Here is an 18,326-nt window from a genome sequence, read left to right as displayed (position 1 = left end):
TTCTCCACTTACTCCATTTACCACACAGACTGTGCAGATGCTGTGGATTTCCCAGACCCAGGTATTGAGGCAAAAAATCAAACCCAGAAAAATTATACATATAAATTAAAAACCACATCTGTGTAGAAACAAAGCCTAAGAAATTTTATTAATGGAAGCATGTTGAGAAATTTGTGGAAAATGAGGATCAAAAAATGGCAGTAATTAAACAGCATTTAATCACATATGTGGTGTCCAAGATTTCTGAGATATGGGTAGAAATATCTAGAACTATTCATGGTTCATGTGCAGATGAAGTTCTCTGTATTTGTAGAAAAAGGGAGTTTTGTCATGGACAGTTTAGTGGAATCAAAGAATTGTAGCTTTCTGTGTGTAAGAAATTAGTTGCCAGTTACAGCTCTGATCTGGAATATAACAGAAAATAGGGTGGGGCTTGGGCAGTTTAAATTCTTTTCTGTTATGCGCTGAGCAGAACTAGGAGAAAACTGAGTGTAAGGTAAAGAACATACATATCTTCTCAGAGCTAATAAATCTATGTCCAAACTTCACAAAAAATTTTTATAACTTTCTTGATAAGTCAGTGGTTTGTTTTCCTGTTTACAAACATTTAAATTCAGTCAGGTCTCTGCATAACTCCTTTGAGTTTCAGAGTTTGGAGGGTATTTTGGAATTCCAGAACAAACAGTGCTAAACTCCATGATTAATGGAGAAGAAGTCTGGCACTTACTGTTTCCTATTTTCAGGGAACAATTTTGTCTTCTTTAATTTCCTTCACTCATAGGCCTTTTAGGCATAATCTCAGGGTAGTAGTTAAATAACAGTTTGCTGTGAGGTTGTGGATGTGGCATGTGATAGAGGATGAACACTCCCACTGAAAGAGAGTGTCTTCTTCTGTGAAGACAATTGTTTGAAAGGTTTTCAGGTGCTGCTGCTGGGACCACGTTTTTCACTGCAATGTCAGAACTCTGTGTCTTAGATTTGCATCAAAAAGTCTAGGCAACTGCGTCTGCTTTGAATGAGCTCTCTCTGTGGTTCCTTTCTCTTCCTTTGTGTAGTCCCCTGTGTTCCCACACATGTATTTTTAGTTCTGTCCATCCTGTCCTTCTTCTGTGACTTCCAATTACTTGCTATCATCTGTTAACAATTTGCAAGTATCTGCTTCATGTCAAGGCATGGGAAAACAAAACTGGGAGAACAAAACAGAAAACAGTCTTCCCAAAAAATTATTCCATTGGCAGTCAGAATTTTCTCATGTAACTGAGATAAGATACTTCTGTAAAAAATCACTGGCATATATATTCTGCTGGTAAAATCTAAGTATCCTTGTAATGAATGCTCTATCTGTCATAAAAATACCCATTGACATAAAGGAGGGGGTTTGTTTCCCTGGGAATGCTAGTAGGTTGCTGTGCTAGAAGTTCAAGGATTTCTGGAGTCAGGAAAATCATTTTTATCAACTGCCTAGAGGTGGCACAGAGACACTGAGTGGCACCTCAGAGATATATACATGTCATGATCTGGGCAGCTGTTACAATTTAACCTCAAAATGTAAAGCTATTACTGGCTTACCTTAGTACTCAGGGAAATGTTAGTTTTCATTTAATCAGTGGAGAACATGACAGTCCCCCGATAGTTTAATCACTTGAGATAAATAATACAGAAAAGGTCATTACAGAAACTTCCAAAAGAGATCTGCCTTCTGCTAATGTATGGGGGCTCCAAGAATGCAAAAAGATAACACTTTTCTCTGAATTTCTGTTAGTTTACATACCTCCCAAGACTTTTCACACAGTCTCAGAAATACAGCTATGGAACTTCTCTTTTACTTGAACTTAATTTCTTTTCCTATTTATGTTTATTTTGAGGGATTTCTAAACAATCTGTGATAAGTGCTTTTTATAGCACTTATTACAAACTCCAAATACAGCTCGAACCACTGAGACAAGAGAAATGTTTTCCAAATAATAAAAGTCTGTATTTGATTATTATCAACTTGCGACTTCAACAAAATATTGTCATTGCTCGTAACCGGACATAAGCCTTGTACTGAGTTTCCAAGGCATCAGAACAGAATCTAGTCAGATTTGCACTGTCTGAATGTTCTTTGATCTGCTTGCAGCTTTGGCTGCTTCTTTTAATTGTGAAAGCAGTTTTGACAGATTTTCAATGGGTAATTTATTTTTCTTGTATTTATTTTTTCTTTTCTTGGATGCAGGTCTGGACCTGGACGCATTTGGTTTAGCAAAAAAGACAAAGAAACTATCTAACATAAGTGGAAGTTACTATATAAAAACTCAGATGTAATGTAGAGCTACAGAGTAGGAAAGAAAAAGCAAGGTGCAAAATTGTGTTAGCAAGCAAAAAAACAACTCCAAGTGAACCCTACAGGGGTGAAGAAGGAACTGTCAACAGAAGCCTGGCATTCTTCCTGGTGAGGGAGTCCAGATGCTGATGACTCACCATAACCCCACCACCCTCACCTGAGCGAGACCATGACCTTGGGGCCCAGGCAAAAAGGGGAGAGAGGTAAACACAACACCAGGAGAATGGGAAAAACTAATGTGTGTGTGGAGCAATTAATTATTTCTATAATAAGGAATAAAACTTAATAATCGTAAGTTAGTATAAACTTTCTGTAATAATTAATAATTCTTGAATGACACTGTTAAAGTTTCAAATATGTTAATAGATTTTTCTCTTTATAAATAATGTGTCTTTTAGCTTTGTTATAAATAAGGTTTTGAGTGTACACAAGCTTGTGTACATTGTGTTCATTGGGCAGGCAATGAATTTCTGTCTGAAGAATATACATTTCCTAGGAAACTTAGAGTTTTGGAACAATCCATGCTATGTATAAGTGTCAATTTGCTATACTCAGCCATCTGGGAGGAATAATTTATTAGGCTTTTTACTAAAGGTAGAAGTGACACCAGAAAAATGATAGTGTTTTACCCCTCTTTGCAATAAAACACTATTTAAATCCAAATACAGAATCACAGCTCTACATTTTGGATCTGTAAAGACTTATGTCTTTGCTACTTTAGAGGGCAGTTCAAGAGCAGCATTTCATTCTCTGTATTTCAACTTCTATCTAATTAACAAAAAATTGCTCCTCAAGTGTTCTTGATGGTATGTATTTATTGAGGGAGAATTTTCAGCTGTGTTGTATATATATGTTAGCCTTCACTGGATAAGTATTTCATGCATTATTTTAAAAAACATTATTAACGGGGTATCTTGTTTACAAATACAGCATCACAGCCTTATCCAGGTAGGAATCCAGTTCTGTTGCCCAATCTGTGGACCAAGGCAAGGTCAGACTGGGTTACTCAGGGCTTTATCCAGTTGTGTCTTAAAAATATCAGGGAACTGAGTCTAGTTAAATTCCACTGCCTGGCTTACTGAGTCCTGCCACTCATCTTAGTAAGCAGCCTATTCTCATAGGTGCTAGAAGGCTGCTGTAGGTACTCCTGAAGCTTTCTTGTCTCCAGTTTGAACAAACATGGTTCCATCTGTCTGTGGCAGTATCTCTTCTCTATCCCCTGATCATCTTGGTCACTCTCTGCTAAACCTGCCCCAACTGATCAATGCCTGGTTTGTGCTGGAGGGCCCAGTACTGGCCACAGCACACAGATGTGGGCCAGGAAGTGCCTAATACAAAGGGACAAGCGTTTTCCCTGATGTAGTGGCTACCCTGCTGTTAATATGGCTCAGGATGTTAGTGTCCACATGCTGGATGGTGCTTAGCTGGCTGTAGGCCGGTTCTCCCCAGTCTTCTCCAGCAGAGTTTCTTCCTTGCTGGTCAGTCCCCCAGCCTGCACTGCTTCTGTTGGAAGCAGTGTCCTGGATGCAGGACTCTGTAGCTGCTCTTGCTGAATTTTGTCAGTGTCCTGCTTAGCCTCTTTCCCCATCTATTGTTGCTGAGCTCCACCTCCTGCCCCTAAGCCCATGTGCTCAGGCCATGGTTTGGTGTTCCTCACGAAACTAATGAGGGCACGCTCTCTCTCTTCTTCCAGAGTTATTCACAGACACTAGACAAAACAAGGCACCAGGACAGGCCCTGGAAAAACATGCTCATTAACAGCTTTTGGGTACTAAACACTAAGCACTACACTTCTATTCCAGCCGGACTTTCGCCCATCAAATTGTCCAGCAAATGAGGCACAGAAGTTATGTGAGAGACCATGTCGTAGTACCGTGTCCGGACAGCTAGGGTACTATGAACCCTTCCTCATGCAAGTAACCACTTTATTTTGATACAAAAAAACCACTTGGGAAGTAGTTACCCAACAGTACTAAAAGAATTCTGTATCAAACTCAGAAAAAAGGACTCAGATCTCCAAGGAGCATACCTGACAGAAACTCTCCTCATGGTTTAAGGCCTAAAAAGCCTCTTCAGATCATCTCTTATGTTTGAAAAAATGCTGAGTAATATGAAAGATTATTTATTAGTAAGAACATTTGGATTTGTTTGAAACAAGATTTTGATTACTAGTCAGTCACCATGAGGGTTACTTCTGTACTCACTAAGCAAGAGTTAAGTTTTTAATTTATACCAGTACATTAAATGTGTGAAAAAATTAATATATATAATATATTATATAATATATAGTGCAAGTTGTGTTACATAAACATTGACTACTCTGTTAAGATGTGAATAATTAAGTCTGAATGAAGATGATGAAATGTCATTTTCCAAACATCATAATGAGGCTGCCAAAAAAACACTTGCATGTCTGTAAATACAGAATAGCTGTATAAAGACTTGTATACAAACCAGTGAACCATTGACCCTATTTCTTCCATTATTTACTTTTCCACTTCTCAGTATGTCACAACTACTCACAAAACTACTAGAGTGAGGTTTGGACTTCAGGAAAGATAGCCAAGGAAATGGGAACAATAATTTCTTTTACTACCTATTTTCTGTAATCTAAGTACCCACTTCAGTTCTGCAAAGGCCATAGGTTAGTAAGAACCTGTGTGTGTGGGAGAAGTGCCTTTTTTTTCTTTTCCACCCCTTCCTCATGAATCTGTTATGAAGTTCAGAGAGGTTCTAAATAGTTTTAACAAAGGGATTGTCTTAGCATTCCTGTCTGGATTTCTGAGCTGCTCAATAGGCCTGTAGAGAGGCAGAACATCAGGCTTCCTTTTTATCAGGCAGATAAATTATTGCTGCTTTTTATGCATGGTGGCATTGGAGATTAGATTTAATGATCTCTCTGACAAGTCTAGTTATTTGCTGGATACATATTTCATACAATACCTTCCATTTTCCCATATATTTGCTTTAGGAAGATTTAGCAACACATTTTGTGGACTTCAGCCATTCAGAAGTCTCTGAAGCATGGAGCTTAAAATGTACTGTTTGGCTTCTAACATTTAATGGGCCTTTGCTGCCAAATTTTGTTTAAGGCTGTGGTGCTTTGGCAGACTGATATGTTGCCCTGGGAACACTGCTAAAGCCCCAAATGTTTAACTCTTGGTGTCCTAGTACAATCTGGAATAGAGATACTATCATGTTCATTTTTGAAGGTTCTCATTTCTCAGGATAATGAGACTTGTGCTCAGAGTAAGCTCTATGAGCTAAGCCAGTGCCTTCCTACTTAATTGTTAAGGCAATTAATTTTATTGACTGGGGAGTTTGGGGGCTATATTCTTACCTCTGTACTGTTTCAAAATACCAAACAGTCATTTGAATATTTTCTTATGGCATTAGTTGATTCAGTGTAAAACTATTGAAATGAAACAATGTTTTAAACCAGGAAGTTGAATTTAATTGATATTTTGACCCTAGCTCTGCTTTCTGCTCACTTTTCCATTGTGTCCTTTCTGGGACTGTGATTGAGATCCATCAGCATCTCCAGAACCTCTAGCAGAAAGACCCACTTCTCCTGCTGTGGACATGACTGTGAATGCTCAGGAAATGGGACAATCTAATGTTTTGGCCAAAATATTGTGTTCTGATGTAGCTGAGGATCACCAAATCATTTCTGTGGGAAAGGACATCTTGGTGTTTGGAAGAACACTACTGAGAACAAGGACAACCTGCAGTTGTTCACATTCAAGTGTCATAAACAAAACTCAGGCCCAGCTCATTAAAACACAGCTGCCTGCTGCTAGACAGTGGGAGCTTATTTGTGAGAGATCAGCAAGAGCAGGGCTGCTGCATGGGGGTGAGAGCACAGCAAAGGGCACCTGGGCAGTGCAGTGACAGTGCCAGTAGCCAAGCGGTCATTAGGTGACAGCCAGGTAAGGAGCCACGTCCTAGTTCAGTTTGGGAAGTGGTGGAGTCACCATTTCTGGGGATACTTAAAACGTGGGCTTGTGTCAATTTGGGGCATGGTTTAGGGATGGACTAGCAAAGCTGGATTACTTGTTGGGCTCGGTGACCCTTAAGGTCTTTCCCAAACCAAACGACTTTTTGATTCTCTGTATCTGAGGGGGAGCAGAAGCTGACGGCTTAGGAAGCAGCCAAAATGGGCCTGCTGGGCTGAGGGGTGCGGGGAAGCTGGTCATGGCCGGTTGAACAGTGATGCCTAAATGCGGCCTGATGCGACGCTCTAAGATCCAATTTTCTTCATTTATCTTTTTATTATCGTTATTAATTTATCCCTCCCTCCCCCCGTGCACTTACATAAAGGATCTTTCCTTCCCGCCCCTGATTGACAGCCGGAGAAGCTGCCGTCGCCGTTCCCAGGGAGGACCGGCCCGGGCCGGCCGGCGGGGCGAGGCGGCGCTCCCCGAGAAGGCGGCGCTCCCCGGGAAGGCGGCGCTCCCGCCGCGATCCGGCCGCGATCCTGCCGCGCCCCTGCGCGCCCGCGGCCGGAGCAGCGGGCACAGCGGGACAGCATGGTGGTGCGGCCGCTGCTGCGCGCCATCATCATGGGGCCGCCGGGCTCCGGGAAAGGCACCATCTCCGCTCGGATTATCAAGCACTTCGGCGTGAAGCACCTCTCCAGCGGCGACCTGCTGAGGGACAACATGCAGAAGAAGACAGGTGGGCGCGGGGACGCGGGTGGGGATGTGTGCGCGGCGGCGACGGCCCCTCCTCCTGTCCCCGTCCCGCCGGAACGGTCCCCTCACAGCGCCGCGGGAGCTCGGCGTGACACAACTCCGCTCCGGGAAGGGACACACGCTCCCAACACGCATTCCTGCCCTTCCCCTCCGAAAAGGGAGGGCGCTTCCCTAATGGGGTTTGCTGCTCCCCATCTCCCCATCTCCTCTGCCCGCCGCGCAGGCAGAGGCGGGGTGACTTCACACAGCTCTTCTGGAGGCCAGCGGCCACCGAAGTGGGCCTCAAATCTGCAGCCCTGGGTCCTCCACACTCTGACACTTGCCAGCCTCTTCATGAAAGTGGACGGGGTTGTCCTGTTTCCGTTGTTGTGTTTCACCTCATTGCTTCCTTGTCTTGGGTGCTTTTAGTAAGCGCTCAGTGGTTTTTGTACATGTTTCTAATAGTTCTGATAGCTTCTCCAGCTGGAAGCATCTTAAAAGAGAAAAATATTCACATCTTTTAACAGGCAGATCCAGAGGAGGGGTTTTGGGCGATCAGATTTTTTTTGGATGTTCATTTGATGGCTAGAAGTAGGGGTACCTGGAATTGTTAACACCTATTCCAAAATTATGCCTAGTCCTGAGCTGGCAGGCATAACATAGTGATGCTTTCAAAAACAAAAAACCAAAACAAAAACAATGTGCAAAATTTTCAAACTGCATAGCTTTTAAAATTATTATTGTCTTATGAATTTATATCATGATTAGGTTTCAGCAAGGTCTGTATTTACATACAGTGATGCTTATACTAGATAAATATACTAATTACTCTTGCTGAATAGGTCTAGCTTGGCCTCTGGCCTCAGCTGAGATACCACAGTCCCTCTCTCTGGTGGACTTTTGCAATATGGAAGGTTCCCTCCTGACTTCCACATCTGCTTTTCTATATGGTGGGGTGAAAAGCCTTGAAAGAACCATCTCAGGCTGTGCGTCATGAAGTATTATTATTTCCAACAACTTCAAGCTGTAGAATATTCCATTCACTTGTGTAAGTATCACTTCAGTATTATGCCAAGGCAACTGGCAGTCTCAGTTTTGGAATACTCATAAGCATGTTTGAAGGTGAAGCAGCTGTGATGTGATTCCCATGTCTTCAGACAGACTTTATTTACTCAGTAAGGATAATGACTTCAGTACAACGACTGACTTTACTGTAGTTGATATTATAGATACTGTAAGTTAAGAATTTGTGAGGAGTACACCTGTGTAGACAGACCTGATCATATTCATGCTATTTCTATTTGGTTTCTATCATATGTTTTTATTTACAGAGGGTCACAAAACTGTTCTGTTATGAACTTTCAGTGGAAGATGTGGTGGGTAGCCATTCCAAGAAAACAAAGGAAATGTTATTTTACCAAGTGTTTTGAGATTTAAAATGTTTACTAAATACTTTCGGTTTTGTGCAAGACCACAGAGCACCAGAATCATGCTAAAGGTTGTGCTAGAAGAGGAAATTCCAAGTGGAAATATCATATTGCTTGAATTGAGCTGGGATCCTGAAGTGATGCAGAGAAGTGATTATGCAAAGAATTCTAGGTGGGTTGGACAGAGGAAGGAGAGCAAACATGTGAAATGGAAGTTTAGCAGAGACATTAAAAACCAGAATATAAGGAAAGAAGTCAGTGGACAGCTTAAGAGGTGAAGTTTGCTCTAAATTAGCTACAGCAGAATTTACTAGAATTTACAGAACAGAACAGAATTTACTCTCTAGAATCTGCTAGAGAGTTTCTCATTCACTAGCAAACCTAGATGAAGCTCTTGCAATTTCATTGAATGTCAGTCACTAGTTTCAGTAATGGTTCCCAGAGGGTTGAGACGAAGTATGAGGTAGGAGGACTAGGTAGTACACTGAAAACAGGAGAACAACTGAGAGGCAACTCAGACAGCCTAGACAAATTCAGTCAAGGCAAAGATCCATGAGTTTTGACGACAGCAGAAGAGTCCTGCAATTTCCAGTTCTTTGGGAAAGGAGTTACACTAAGATGGGCAGTTAAAGGCCTTGGAAAATTAGACATAGCTAACAGTAGCTATATGGTGCAAATTTTCTATTTGGTGTCTTGTGAAAATGGACATTGTTGAAAAGTCCTGTTGAAGATGAGTGTTCTTATCATTCTGCAGTTATTATCATGTTCTTTTGGACAGTGGAGAGTCTGTGACCACTTCTCTAATGCTAAGGTAATTATTGTCTGGTATGGCTAGAGCTTGACTGCTGTAATGTGGTTAGAACCTGCTGATCCTTTGTAAAGCCATGGAACATGGATACCTGTCATCACCTACAAAGGAAAGAAACCTGTGTTACCTGTAATTCTGAAGATTGCCATGCCTTTATGGTTTCAGATCCAGCCTGTAAAAAACCCTAAGCCAAATAAAACCTACAAAACCCCATGAAATCCCACTCCCAACAGCAGGAGTGGAGGGTGGGGGGGGGGAACCTGCTCTGAGCTAGTGCATATATATGACTATTTGTGTATGCTTCTGCCTGTGTTTTCGCTTAATAGCGACTTTCTAAATTACCTGAGTTCTGTAAAGGGAGGCAAAAGCCAGTGTTTTTCAAGCTCTGTTAGTCTAATAATGGCTTGCCATATTCTAAACATTTCTGGCCCAAAAACTCACGAATCTTTCTAAAGTAAGTTAGAATTGCTCCCTGTGAACCTTGTCTTGCAAATATTTTTAGATTCTTGTGGCTAGAGCAATGCTGCAACATAAATCAGTAGCAGAGCCAAGCATCAAGTACACATTAAACTATCTAGACATGATTTATTCCTTCTCTCAACCCACTTTTTCAGGGTACATGGTTCAAAGCACACCAGAATAATAAAAAAAGATATGAAGAAGGGAGGTAGGGAAGAGACACTTTGTACACAGACAGACAGTCATCTTCTTTCCAGTTTGTGATGTGCTGGAGGACTCAGGCACCACAGTCTGACTCTTTTCCATATAGTGAGCATGTTTTGAAGTCTGGACAAGGTGCGCAGTGCCTGTTTCTAAATGGTCTTTGTACTTTTCAAAGCCTGACTACAGATGTGAACAGCCAGGAAGGGAAAATTGTTCTTTTTTTTTTTTTTTTTTTCTCATCACCAAATGCAAATCCTATTTGCATTATTTGGGGTATGTACTGCTTTTCAGTTGCCTCACCTGAAGAAGGGCCTCTGTCCTGTTGTACATTTCATCCACTGAGTGATGGGTCTGGCTTTCTGCTGAAAGTGGTCATATCTGCCTGGATATCTCCATCCATCTCATTCTCTCTTTAGTTTTCTGTAACTAGACCTTTACTGGTTGCAAGTAAAGGCTTCTGCAGACCCACAATAAAACCAGTCTGGCTGCAATTCTGGGTTACGTAACAGAATTGGGTAATTGCTTTATAAATTAAAGATATGGCAACTTTGTGCCAAGGACACAACCCAGGCAACTGAATTTCTTCCTGGCTATATGCATGATTTGGGTGAACTACAGCAGGCTACTGCCTGCCATGTAGGAGCATAGTGTGACAGCTGGAACGACAATGCGTGGATGGGATTTTAGTGAGCCAGTGGGATAAATGACTGGTACTAAATGTTAGTCAGTTCCATGGGAAAATACTAGTGTCTGTATACTCCCATAAATAGTGTACACTATCTATAAACACTCTCTTGCCACTCTAGTAATCATAAAAACACATATCTGGCAAGCATGTCCCACTGCATACTGTCAAAGGCATTTATATTTGTAATGAAGCCTAAGTGTAAGTTAATAACTGGCCACTAAGCTAAGAAAATAAACTTTTTTTTTCAGGAAGTCTGAGGGCTGATATCTTAATAAACTTGTTTCCTTTCTATTTTTTATTTTGAAGACTCTTGGTTAACGGCCTCTCCTCACTTTAGTTTTTAGAACTTCATATTTCAAATACATACTAGTAAATTTACTTAGAGGGTGTGTGTTTTGCCCTACAGGTGGATCTAATTAATCTGATATGTATTTGTATGGTCAGATCCTAGTTGATCATCTTGATATTTTTTAATTTTGGTAAGCATGCTGTCTATCTTGTTTACAACTTTTCTCTGTCACCCGATCAAAACAATTTTTTTGCAGGCTTGTAGCTTTTTCTCACTTGCTGGAGGTCAGAGATAGTGTAATCCAACTTTTACTTTTGCAGAAGTGGGAATCCTTGCCAAGTCCTACATTGACCAAGGGCAGCTTATTCCAGATCACATCATGACACAACTAATGCTGAATGAGATCAAAGGTTTAGACCAGTACAACTGGCTATTGGATGGTAAGTTATCATGTTGGATATCACTATATATGGAGAGAAAATCTGCTCTGGAAAACTTGGGACTGCTTTGGTAGCTGGTAGCCAGCTTGTTGTGAAACTTTCAGCAGATAGTCTGCCCCAGTTTCTTTGGCTGACAAATGCTTTGGATGTACCCTGCCCTCAGAACATTACAGGGATATTTAACTCATGTTAAAAAGGGTAGTTCAACACTACAGAAAAATTTCAAAACTGGCAATTCTGGTATTTTTTATGATAATTCATATAGTATTTCCCCATTAAAATAGGCATTGCAGCAGAAAGTTTGTCTGCATCAGCATTTGTAATGAGACCCAGTGAATTACTCTAGGGATAGCTCTGGCATAATGGGCTTCACAGGAACAACACTGTTCTGTTTAAATGTTAACCCATAATCTTAAATTTGGTAACTGCAATGCAGAACAAACAGATGGGGTCAGTTAGCTCAAACTAGAGCTGCTGAACTGCTTGCATGTTAACTTAGCCAAACACCCATTTACTGCCTTACAACAGGTTGGTGGCTTCTGGAGTCATAGCAGATGTAGCAGTCTGAGTCATATGTGTCTGTGGGTATAATCCATTTAGATTTACATGCTGTATAATCTAGAGCACTTTTCTCTGTGTTCCTGGAATCTTCGTAATTCATCATCTCTTGCAGATCTTTTTCTGTAGAGAGAGAACACTATGTAGAAAATGTCAGTTCCATTTCAATGAAATGCTTTCCTAAAAGCACTTCAATTTGCTGAGGAATTTTCTCATTACTCAGTCCAAAGCAAAAGCAAATTTCCAGCTGCATAACTTAGAAACATGGTGGCTGCTAATAGTAAGAAAGAACAGAAGTTCAGTGTTGAACAGTGTTCAACATCAGTGTTGCAGACCCAGCTCTTCCTCTGCTCTCACCATTTAGAAGCACTTTCATGCAATAATGTGAATGTGTGAGAAATAGAATGAGGGCAGCTCATGACTGTGATGCAAGCCAGGTGCAAAAGACTTAATGCACAAGCAAGGACTTGGTCTGAGTTAATAAACTCTGTCTTTTTGTAATGTTTTTCCTTACTCATGCAATGGACAGATCAACACTATGCAAGAGTTTCTTAAGTTTGTGTCTATCGGTACTTGCCTTTATGAAGAAGTTTACTTGTACAGTATGATGCAAATTAGAAACTACTGAAGAAAATGAGACTATTCTAGAGCTTTTTGAGGAGAGGAACTGTTCCACTGAGTATAGGACACAATAGCATGTTCTGCAGTAGCTTTGAACACTGATTGTCTTTGCTCAATACTTCATTTCAGATTCTTTGTGGAGATGTTGCCTTTCTTGTTCTTTGTTCCCACTGCACCCCTCTTAAGTTCCACTAGATTATCTAATAGTTTAAGGCATAGAGTAGGGAGCCACAGAGTTAAGGGGGAAAAATGCAGCACCTTTGAAGTGAAAAGACAGATTCCTGATCAGCCTGAGTGTTCTCACAGTCATCATATCTGAGGGCAGTTTGATATACTAAAACTTTCACAAGCCTTCTAAATCCTGTACTGCTTCTGGTAAATAGATTTGGCTTACTGCAACTGAATAAAACAAGTTTGTAATGGCCACCACCTTAAGCCAGACTTACACAGCTCTGAAAGTAAGATACATCACAAATGTTTCTAGGTGGTTCTGAGGGAAACTCTTCACTGGATGTTTTATTATTCCAAATGTGTATACAGTGCTTTTATTCAGTGTAGTGGTATATGGTGTATATATAAATACAGGGTCTTTTTGCACTTATTTTTTGCAGTCTTGGGAAGATTATTAGCTGAAATGAAGAAATAAAAGCTGGGAGGCATTTAAAAAGTTAAAATGCCATGACATAATGAAAGATATTGGAAAATCTAATGTCTCTTCCATCTTTATAGAACATGACAATGCTTTTTGGTTTTTTTGCCGTGTAACAATTATTTTCTTTAATGACTCAATCCAGGTAATTTTTGCTATAATTCTGCTTTCAGAATTTTATGAAGTTGTTTCCTTTAAAAAGGTTTCCCCAGAACAGTTGCTCAGGCAGAAGCGCTCGATAAAGAATGTCACATAGACACTGTGATTGACCTAGACGTGCCATTTGAGACCATAAAGTGTCGGCTTACAGCACGCTGGATCCACCCTGCCAGTGGCAGAGTTTACAATCTTGAATTCAGTCCTCCCAAAGTACAGGTAAGCAATATACATTGCTGTTGGCACTAAATAATTACTGCATTGTGTTTGCTAGCTGCAGTAAAATACTGTTTGCATAATGGGTTTCAAAACACAGCAGCTCAGAACATAAAGGCTCATCTCATTTCTTGGGAGTGCAGAATCTTTCTGTTAACACCGTGCTGGTATTGAGGGTATGTTAGTGACCTCGCAGAACCTCAAGGTGTTGGACAATGTTATTTGTCCCCTGCAGAGCAGAACACCATGATGTTTTGTAAGCACTTGTTAAAGCTGTTCACTGATCTGGAATACTGTCTGCCTTGTGTACTGGCACAGGATCTGGGCATGGTCTTAGCCTGTTTGCAGCCTGTAAAGTCCAAAATGTAGATTTCTTTTCCTTCCTCCAGAGGAGTAATGCTTTATATATAGGAAACTAGTCAGAGGAATCCACTTAATGCTTTCCCTGTGTTTATATTTAACCAAGATGGGTATTTTCAAGGGAAGAGCTGCAGTATTGCAAAACTGGATGTAGAAACTTTCAAGTCAGGGAAGCTTTTCAACAGATTAATTTTTAACAGATTTTTATGACTTGAGATATCCTAAAAAGAAGATTGAAGATAAAGACTGTACGTTGTTACCTTAAATTTTTTCAAGAACAATTTGCTTTAGTGCAATTCAGCTAAAACTGTATTTTATCCTTAACTCTACATAACTTAGCTGTTGTGGCATCACATTTCACTTGGAAGCTCTATTAATTTACATCAGATATATGCAGCAGGCTCTGGAGCTTTCGAATTTCAGTGTTGCAGGAAAAGAGGCCAGCTTGAAATACCAGGTAAGCACTGGAAGTGAGCAACTGAAAATATTACCTTTGTTTTGTTTAAAACAAGGTGCTTAAAGTCATGGTTATTTTCAATTGCAGAAAAGCACAGGCAAGATGGAACAGAGAATTCTCAGACTTACCAGAGTAGGCTTCAGCTGCCAGAGCTTTGCTGTTTAGGATCTGTCTTACCTTTCACTAATTAGCAGACTTACCACAACACAGTGGACTGCAATACTTAAATTGAAAACATGGAATAGAGCTAAACAGGTGAAATACAGTTGTCTCTATTATCTTAATAAACCTGCAAAATGCTTGCTTACTTAGTAGGAACATTCACACATTAGGTCCCTACCTCTGTAGGGAAAGCTTCAACTGACTCTCACGCCAATTTTTTGTACAGCTGCTGTTAAATAATAACTCTTCTATCTTGCAACTTAAAATCAAAGGGCCATTAACTCCTTTTCCCATTTTAGTGTTGTCAAATGAAGGTCCAATTGGTCTCTTATTTCTTGTTATACAGGAATGTATTACCAACAGTATTGTTTCTTCTTGTACATGAAGGTTTTGTCTTCACATTCCCCACGTTCTGTGAATGTTCCAGAGGACAAATTAGTCAAATTAGTCAAGTTACTATGATCTAATATTCATTGGCAATACTGAAAAAACATTTTTAACTGACAGACTGTTTTACTGGAAAGTCAACAACTTAACATTCCAGACAAGAACACATGCAGCACCTTCTCTTTATAAGCAGAAATCTACATCCTGATTAAGTGGAAATTGATCATAATTTCAATAGAAAATTACATAAAGTATGCTTAAAGAGAAGTAAAAAGTATACTCTGGTATTTGCTTTTAACCATGATTAGGGCATTGATGACATTACTGGCGAGCCCCTTGTTCAGCGTGATGATGACAAGCCAGAGACTGTCAGCAAGAGGCTCCAGGCTTATGATGCACAAACAAAACCCGTCCTAGAATATTATCGGTGAGTAGTAAAGTCTGTTGTTCCACATTCCAAAATATTACTGTGCATCAGCATAGTGATGAATAGATCTCTCTGCTACAGAATATATTATACCACAACAGCGAGTGTGGTGTGAGTAGCTGTGTAGCTTTCATGAACTCAGTCAGAAATCAACCCAGCAGAATGAGTATGATTTTCCAGGGCTGCATGAGACCTCCTGGAACCTGTGTGGTAATATAACCTGCCATTGCAGCCAGCCACATTCAACTTCATAAAGAATGCTATGCATTACTCAATACCTCCATAGTACTGGTATGAGCAACAACAGCTCTGGTGGGTGAAGTAACAGACAGTTCCTTCTTTTGCAAGAATTTACAATATTTTGTTTTCTGGATGTATAAGTAGAACACTGCTAATAAGTGCAAGGGGTCAAGAAGCCATACACAAATAGAGAAACTGTTAGTGAGGATTTATATGTGGCTGTTCTAAGAACAGGACTGTGACTGGACACAGCTAGCAAGACTCTTTAGGAATAAGTAGCTAATTCAGAATTGTCATTTGCATTGTGGAGTGGAAATAAATTACTAGTTCTTTTAAGAATCAAAATTATACACAATGTTTCTCCTAATGTAAAGCTGCAAGCATCATACTGCTGATTCGTAGCAGGTCACCATGTAGAGCTCTAGTCTTACCTTACCTAGACAAAGAAATCAGACTCTGACAACATCAATGGTTGTCCTTTTTGTATTTTCACATTCACCACCCTTCATTGTATTCTTCCAGGACTGTTGAGCAGAAATCAATGTCCAGCCTGCATTTCCAATGCTACAGCTTTCTTGGTGTTACATCACATGCATATTTTCACACTCCCGCCAGGGTAATCTTCAAGTGAGGTGGAGATTTTGGAACAATTAAACAATTTGACATTTGTAATGCTTTCTTATTTTTTCTTCCTTAGGAAAAAAGGGTTATTGAAATCATTTTCTGGAACAGAAACCAATAAGATCTGGCCACATATCTATGCTTTCCTTCAAACCAAGTTGCCAGATGTGAGCCAGAAAGATGCTACCAACCCCAGGTGAAAATGGGTCAAACTTCTTATCTGTCATAGCTCACTCCCAATTACATGAGATTCTGCAATCAAGGATTTGTCCAAGTAGTCTACCAGACTCATCAATAATTTAAGTCCAGTACTGTCCTTAAATTACACTAAATTTTGTTGCCTGTGGTTACCACTTCAATGCTGTATTTTTTTTTATTAAATATACCTAATTTCAAAAATACAGTAATTGTCCTTAACAAAAGCCAGTACTCTTGTGTCTCTTATTTGGCAAACACATTTGCAATATTGATTGATAAAGGAAACACATTTCAGAATACATCTTAATTAGAAAGCACATTGACTGGTTTACTCAATCAGTAAATAAAGCAATGACAAGAACATGCAAGCACATTTCCTTGAACATTTGCCTAGCTGGAGCTAGCCAGAAGCTGTGAAGAACAATGATGACTGGTCTACAAAGAGTCATTTCAGACCAGAGCTCCTGTGTATGGAAACTGATCTTATGGAAAGGTTAGCTTCGTGTTTGCTTACACAGATGTGACTTGATTTTGCTCACCATAAATTACACTTGTACCAGGGCAAATTATCTAAGCAATTATTATGTTTCTATTTCTGCCCTCAGAGCAACTATTTTGAAGAAAATGGGAGTTTCAATGATGTGTAACACATTTGGTAAAGCCTCTGATTTTGTGTGACCCTGCAAGACTTCATCAGTAAAAAGATACTGAACAGATTGTGTAATTTGGTAAACCTGTAGCTAGCTAGCTGTATGATCTTGACCAATGAATGCCTTTTGTACTATCTTTGAAAACAAGTGCTCACTGATGCCAGTGACATGAGTTCCAGTGGTCAAAATACTAACTTTGGCACATTACTGTAGCAATTTTTATTGTAGTAACTGGACTGGTTTTCATGTGGTTCTTGTCTCTGACCAGCTCTTGTGTTAATTCACTACATAACTGGAAATACAAACTTCCACAGGCCACAGTTCTTAACAGTCCAGGGACTGCAGACTCCCAGCCCTTTTTTAATGCTCATCAGAGTGGAAGTTTCAGGAGTCAGCAAAATCTGAGGAACAAATGGTCTAGGTAATGTCTGAAGTAGCTGTGTCGCAGTAATGCAGATTCCAATCTCCTTTAGCAGTGACTGTAAACAGCTACAGAGCTGGGGTGCTGACATACCTTGGACTGCATCTGCACATCCAGTTTTAGCATTATAAATATTCAGACATATTTCAGTCTGAAAAGAGAGCCATTGTAGAATTTGTGAAGTTTTCCCCCGACTATAAATTAACAACATAAACAGCAGCTACCAGTACAATCAGTTTTCCTTTCATTTAAAGAAAGCTTGCCAAGAAGATTGACCACTTCTACTGTCCTCTTGAGGAAATACCTGCTGCTAGTATTCTTACATTTTGATTTCAATTAAAAAGTCAATTTTTTTTCATCAGCATACATAAATTTCAGTCAACCAGAAGGAGGAGGGGGAGGAAATCTCATTATTTGACATTTATTTCTGCAGCATCCAGTTTTACTCCCTTGGAAACTTAAGAAATAACTTCTACTGTGTAACAGGTTGTTAGATCCACTGCTAAGGGTAGCAAGTCACTGTGCTATATTGCGCTTTCTACCCTTGCATACAACATTCAGTTAAAAAACAACCTGAAATTACTTGTTTTCCTTTAAGTTTCCTTTAATATTTAACTAATTATTAAGGAGGAGGCAGTGTTTGCTTACCCTTTCCTAGAGGATTTGCCAAGTTTAACCAGATGCAGTAGAAATTTGTATTTTTTGTCTCAAATTTGCATGTGGGACAGAATTGCTCCTTGCTCTTCAGTCTGTTTGCAAAAGAAGGCTAGAGAACAGAAGTCATATGGAAAGCTACTTCTATGAGTGCATTTGCTATTGCATTGGTACTAACACTCTGGTATATTCTGCAGACTTGGCTGTAGGCAAAACTGAAAATTACTGGAATCTACTT

At 40.0% G+C, this 18,326-nt stretch overlaps 1 protein-coding gene across 2 annotated transcripts; it reads left to right on the top strand.

The window, feature by feature from the left end:
- Positions 1 to 6,692: 6,692 nt before the first annotated feature.
- On the top strand, positions 6,693 to 16,590 carry AK3 (adenylate kinase 3). 2 transcript variants are annotated; one of them, XR_010443076.1, is made up of 6 exons: positions 6,723 to 7,000; positions 11,192 to 11,311; positions 13,342 to 13,514; positions 14,211 to 14,328; positions 15,186 to 15,304; positions 16,242 to 16,580. XR_010443076.1 is itself a non-coding variant. In XM_064735947.1 (5 exons), the coding sequence occupies exons 1-5, from the start codon at positions 6,853 to 6,855 to the stop codon at positions 16,363 to 16,365; spliced, it is 684 nt and encodes a 227-aa protein (XP_064592017.1). In that variant the 5' UTR covers positions 6,693 to 6,852; the 3' UTR covers positions 16,366 to 16,590. The 2 variants fall into 2 exon arrangements, 1 of the variants encoding a protein (XP_064592017.1); XM_064735947.1 differs by lacking the exon at positions 14,211 to 14,328 and having other exon boundaries at positions 6,693 to 7,000; positions 16,242 to 16,590.
- Positions 16,591 to 18,326: the final 1,736 nt, after the last annotated feature.

Source organism: Zonotrichia leucophrys, chromosome Z (assembly GCF_028769735.1).
Source record: "Zonotrichia leucophrys gambelii isolate GWCS_2022_RI chromosome Z, RI_Zleu_2.0, whole genome shotgun sequence".
In the NCBI taxonomy this organism is placed as follows: domain Eukaryota; kingdom Metazoa; phylum Chordata; class Aves; order Passeriformes; family Passerellidae; genus Zonotrichia; species Zonotrichia leucophrys.
Note: the sequence above shows the minus strand (reverse complement) of the source record. Positions and strands in the feature narration are given on the sequence as shown.

Bases quoted from the DNA above. Each gene is read 5' to 3' on its own strand.
- AK3 (XM_064735947.1), top strand. From the start codon at position 6,853: ATGGTGGTGCGGCCGCTGCTGCGCGCCATCATCATGGGGCCGCCGGGC. The intron at 7,001-11,191 runs GTGGGCGCGGGG...TTACTTTTGCAG, and splicing joins CAACATGCAGAAGAAGACAG to AAGTGGGAATCCTTGCCAAG. The intron at 11,312-13,341 runs GTAAGTTATCAT...TCCTTTAAAAAG, and splicing joins GTACAACTGGCTATTGGATG to GTTTCCCCAGAACAGTTGCT.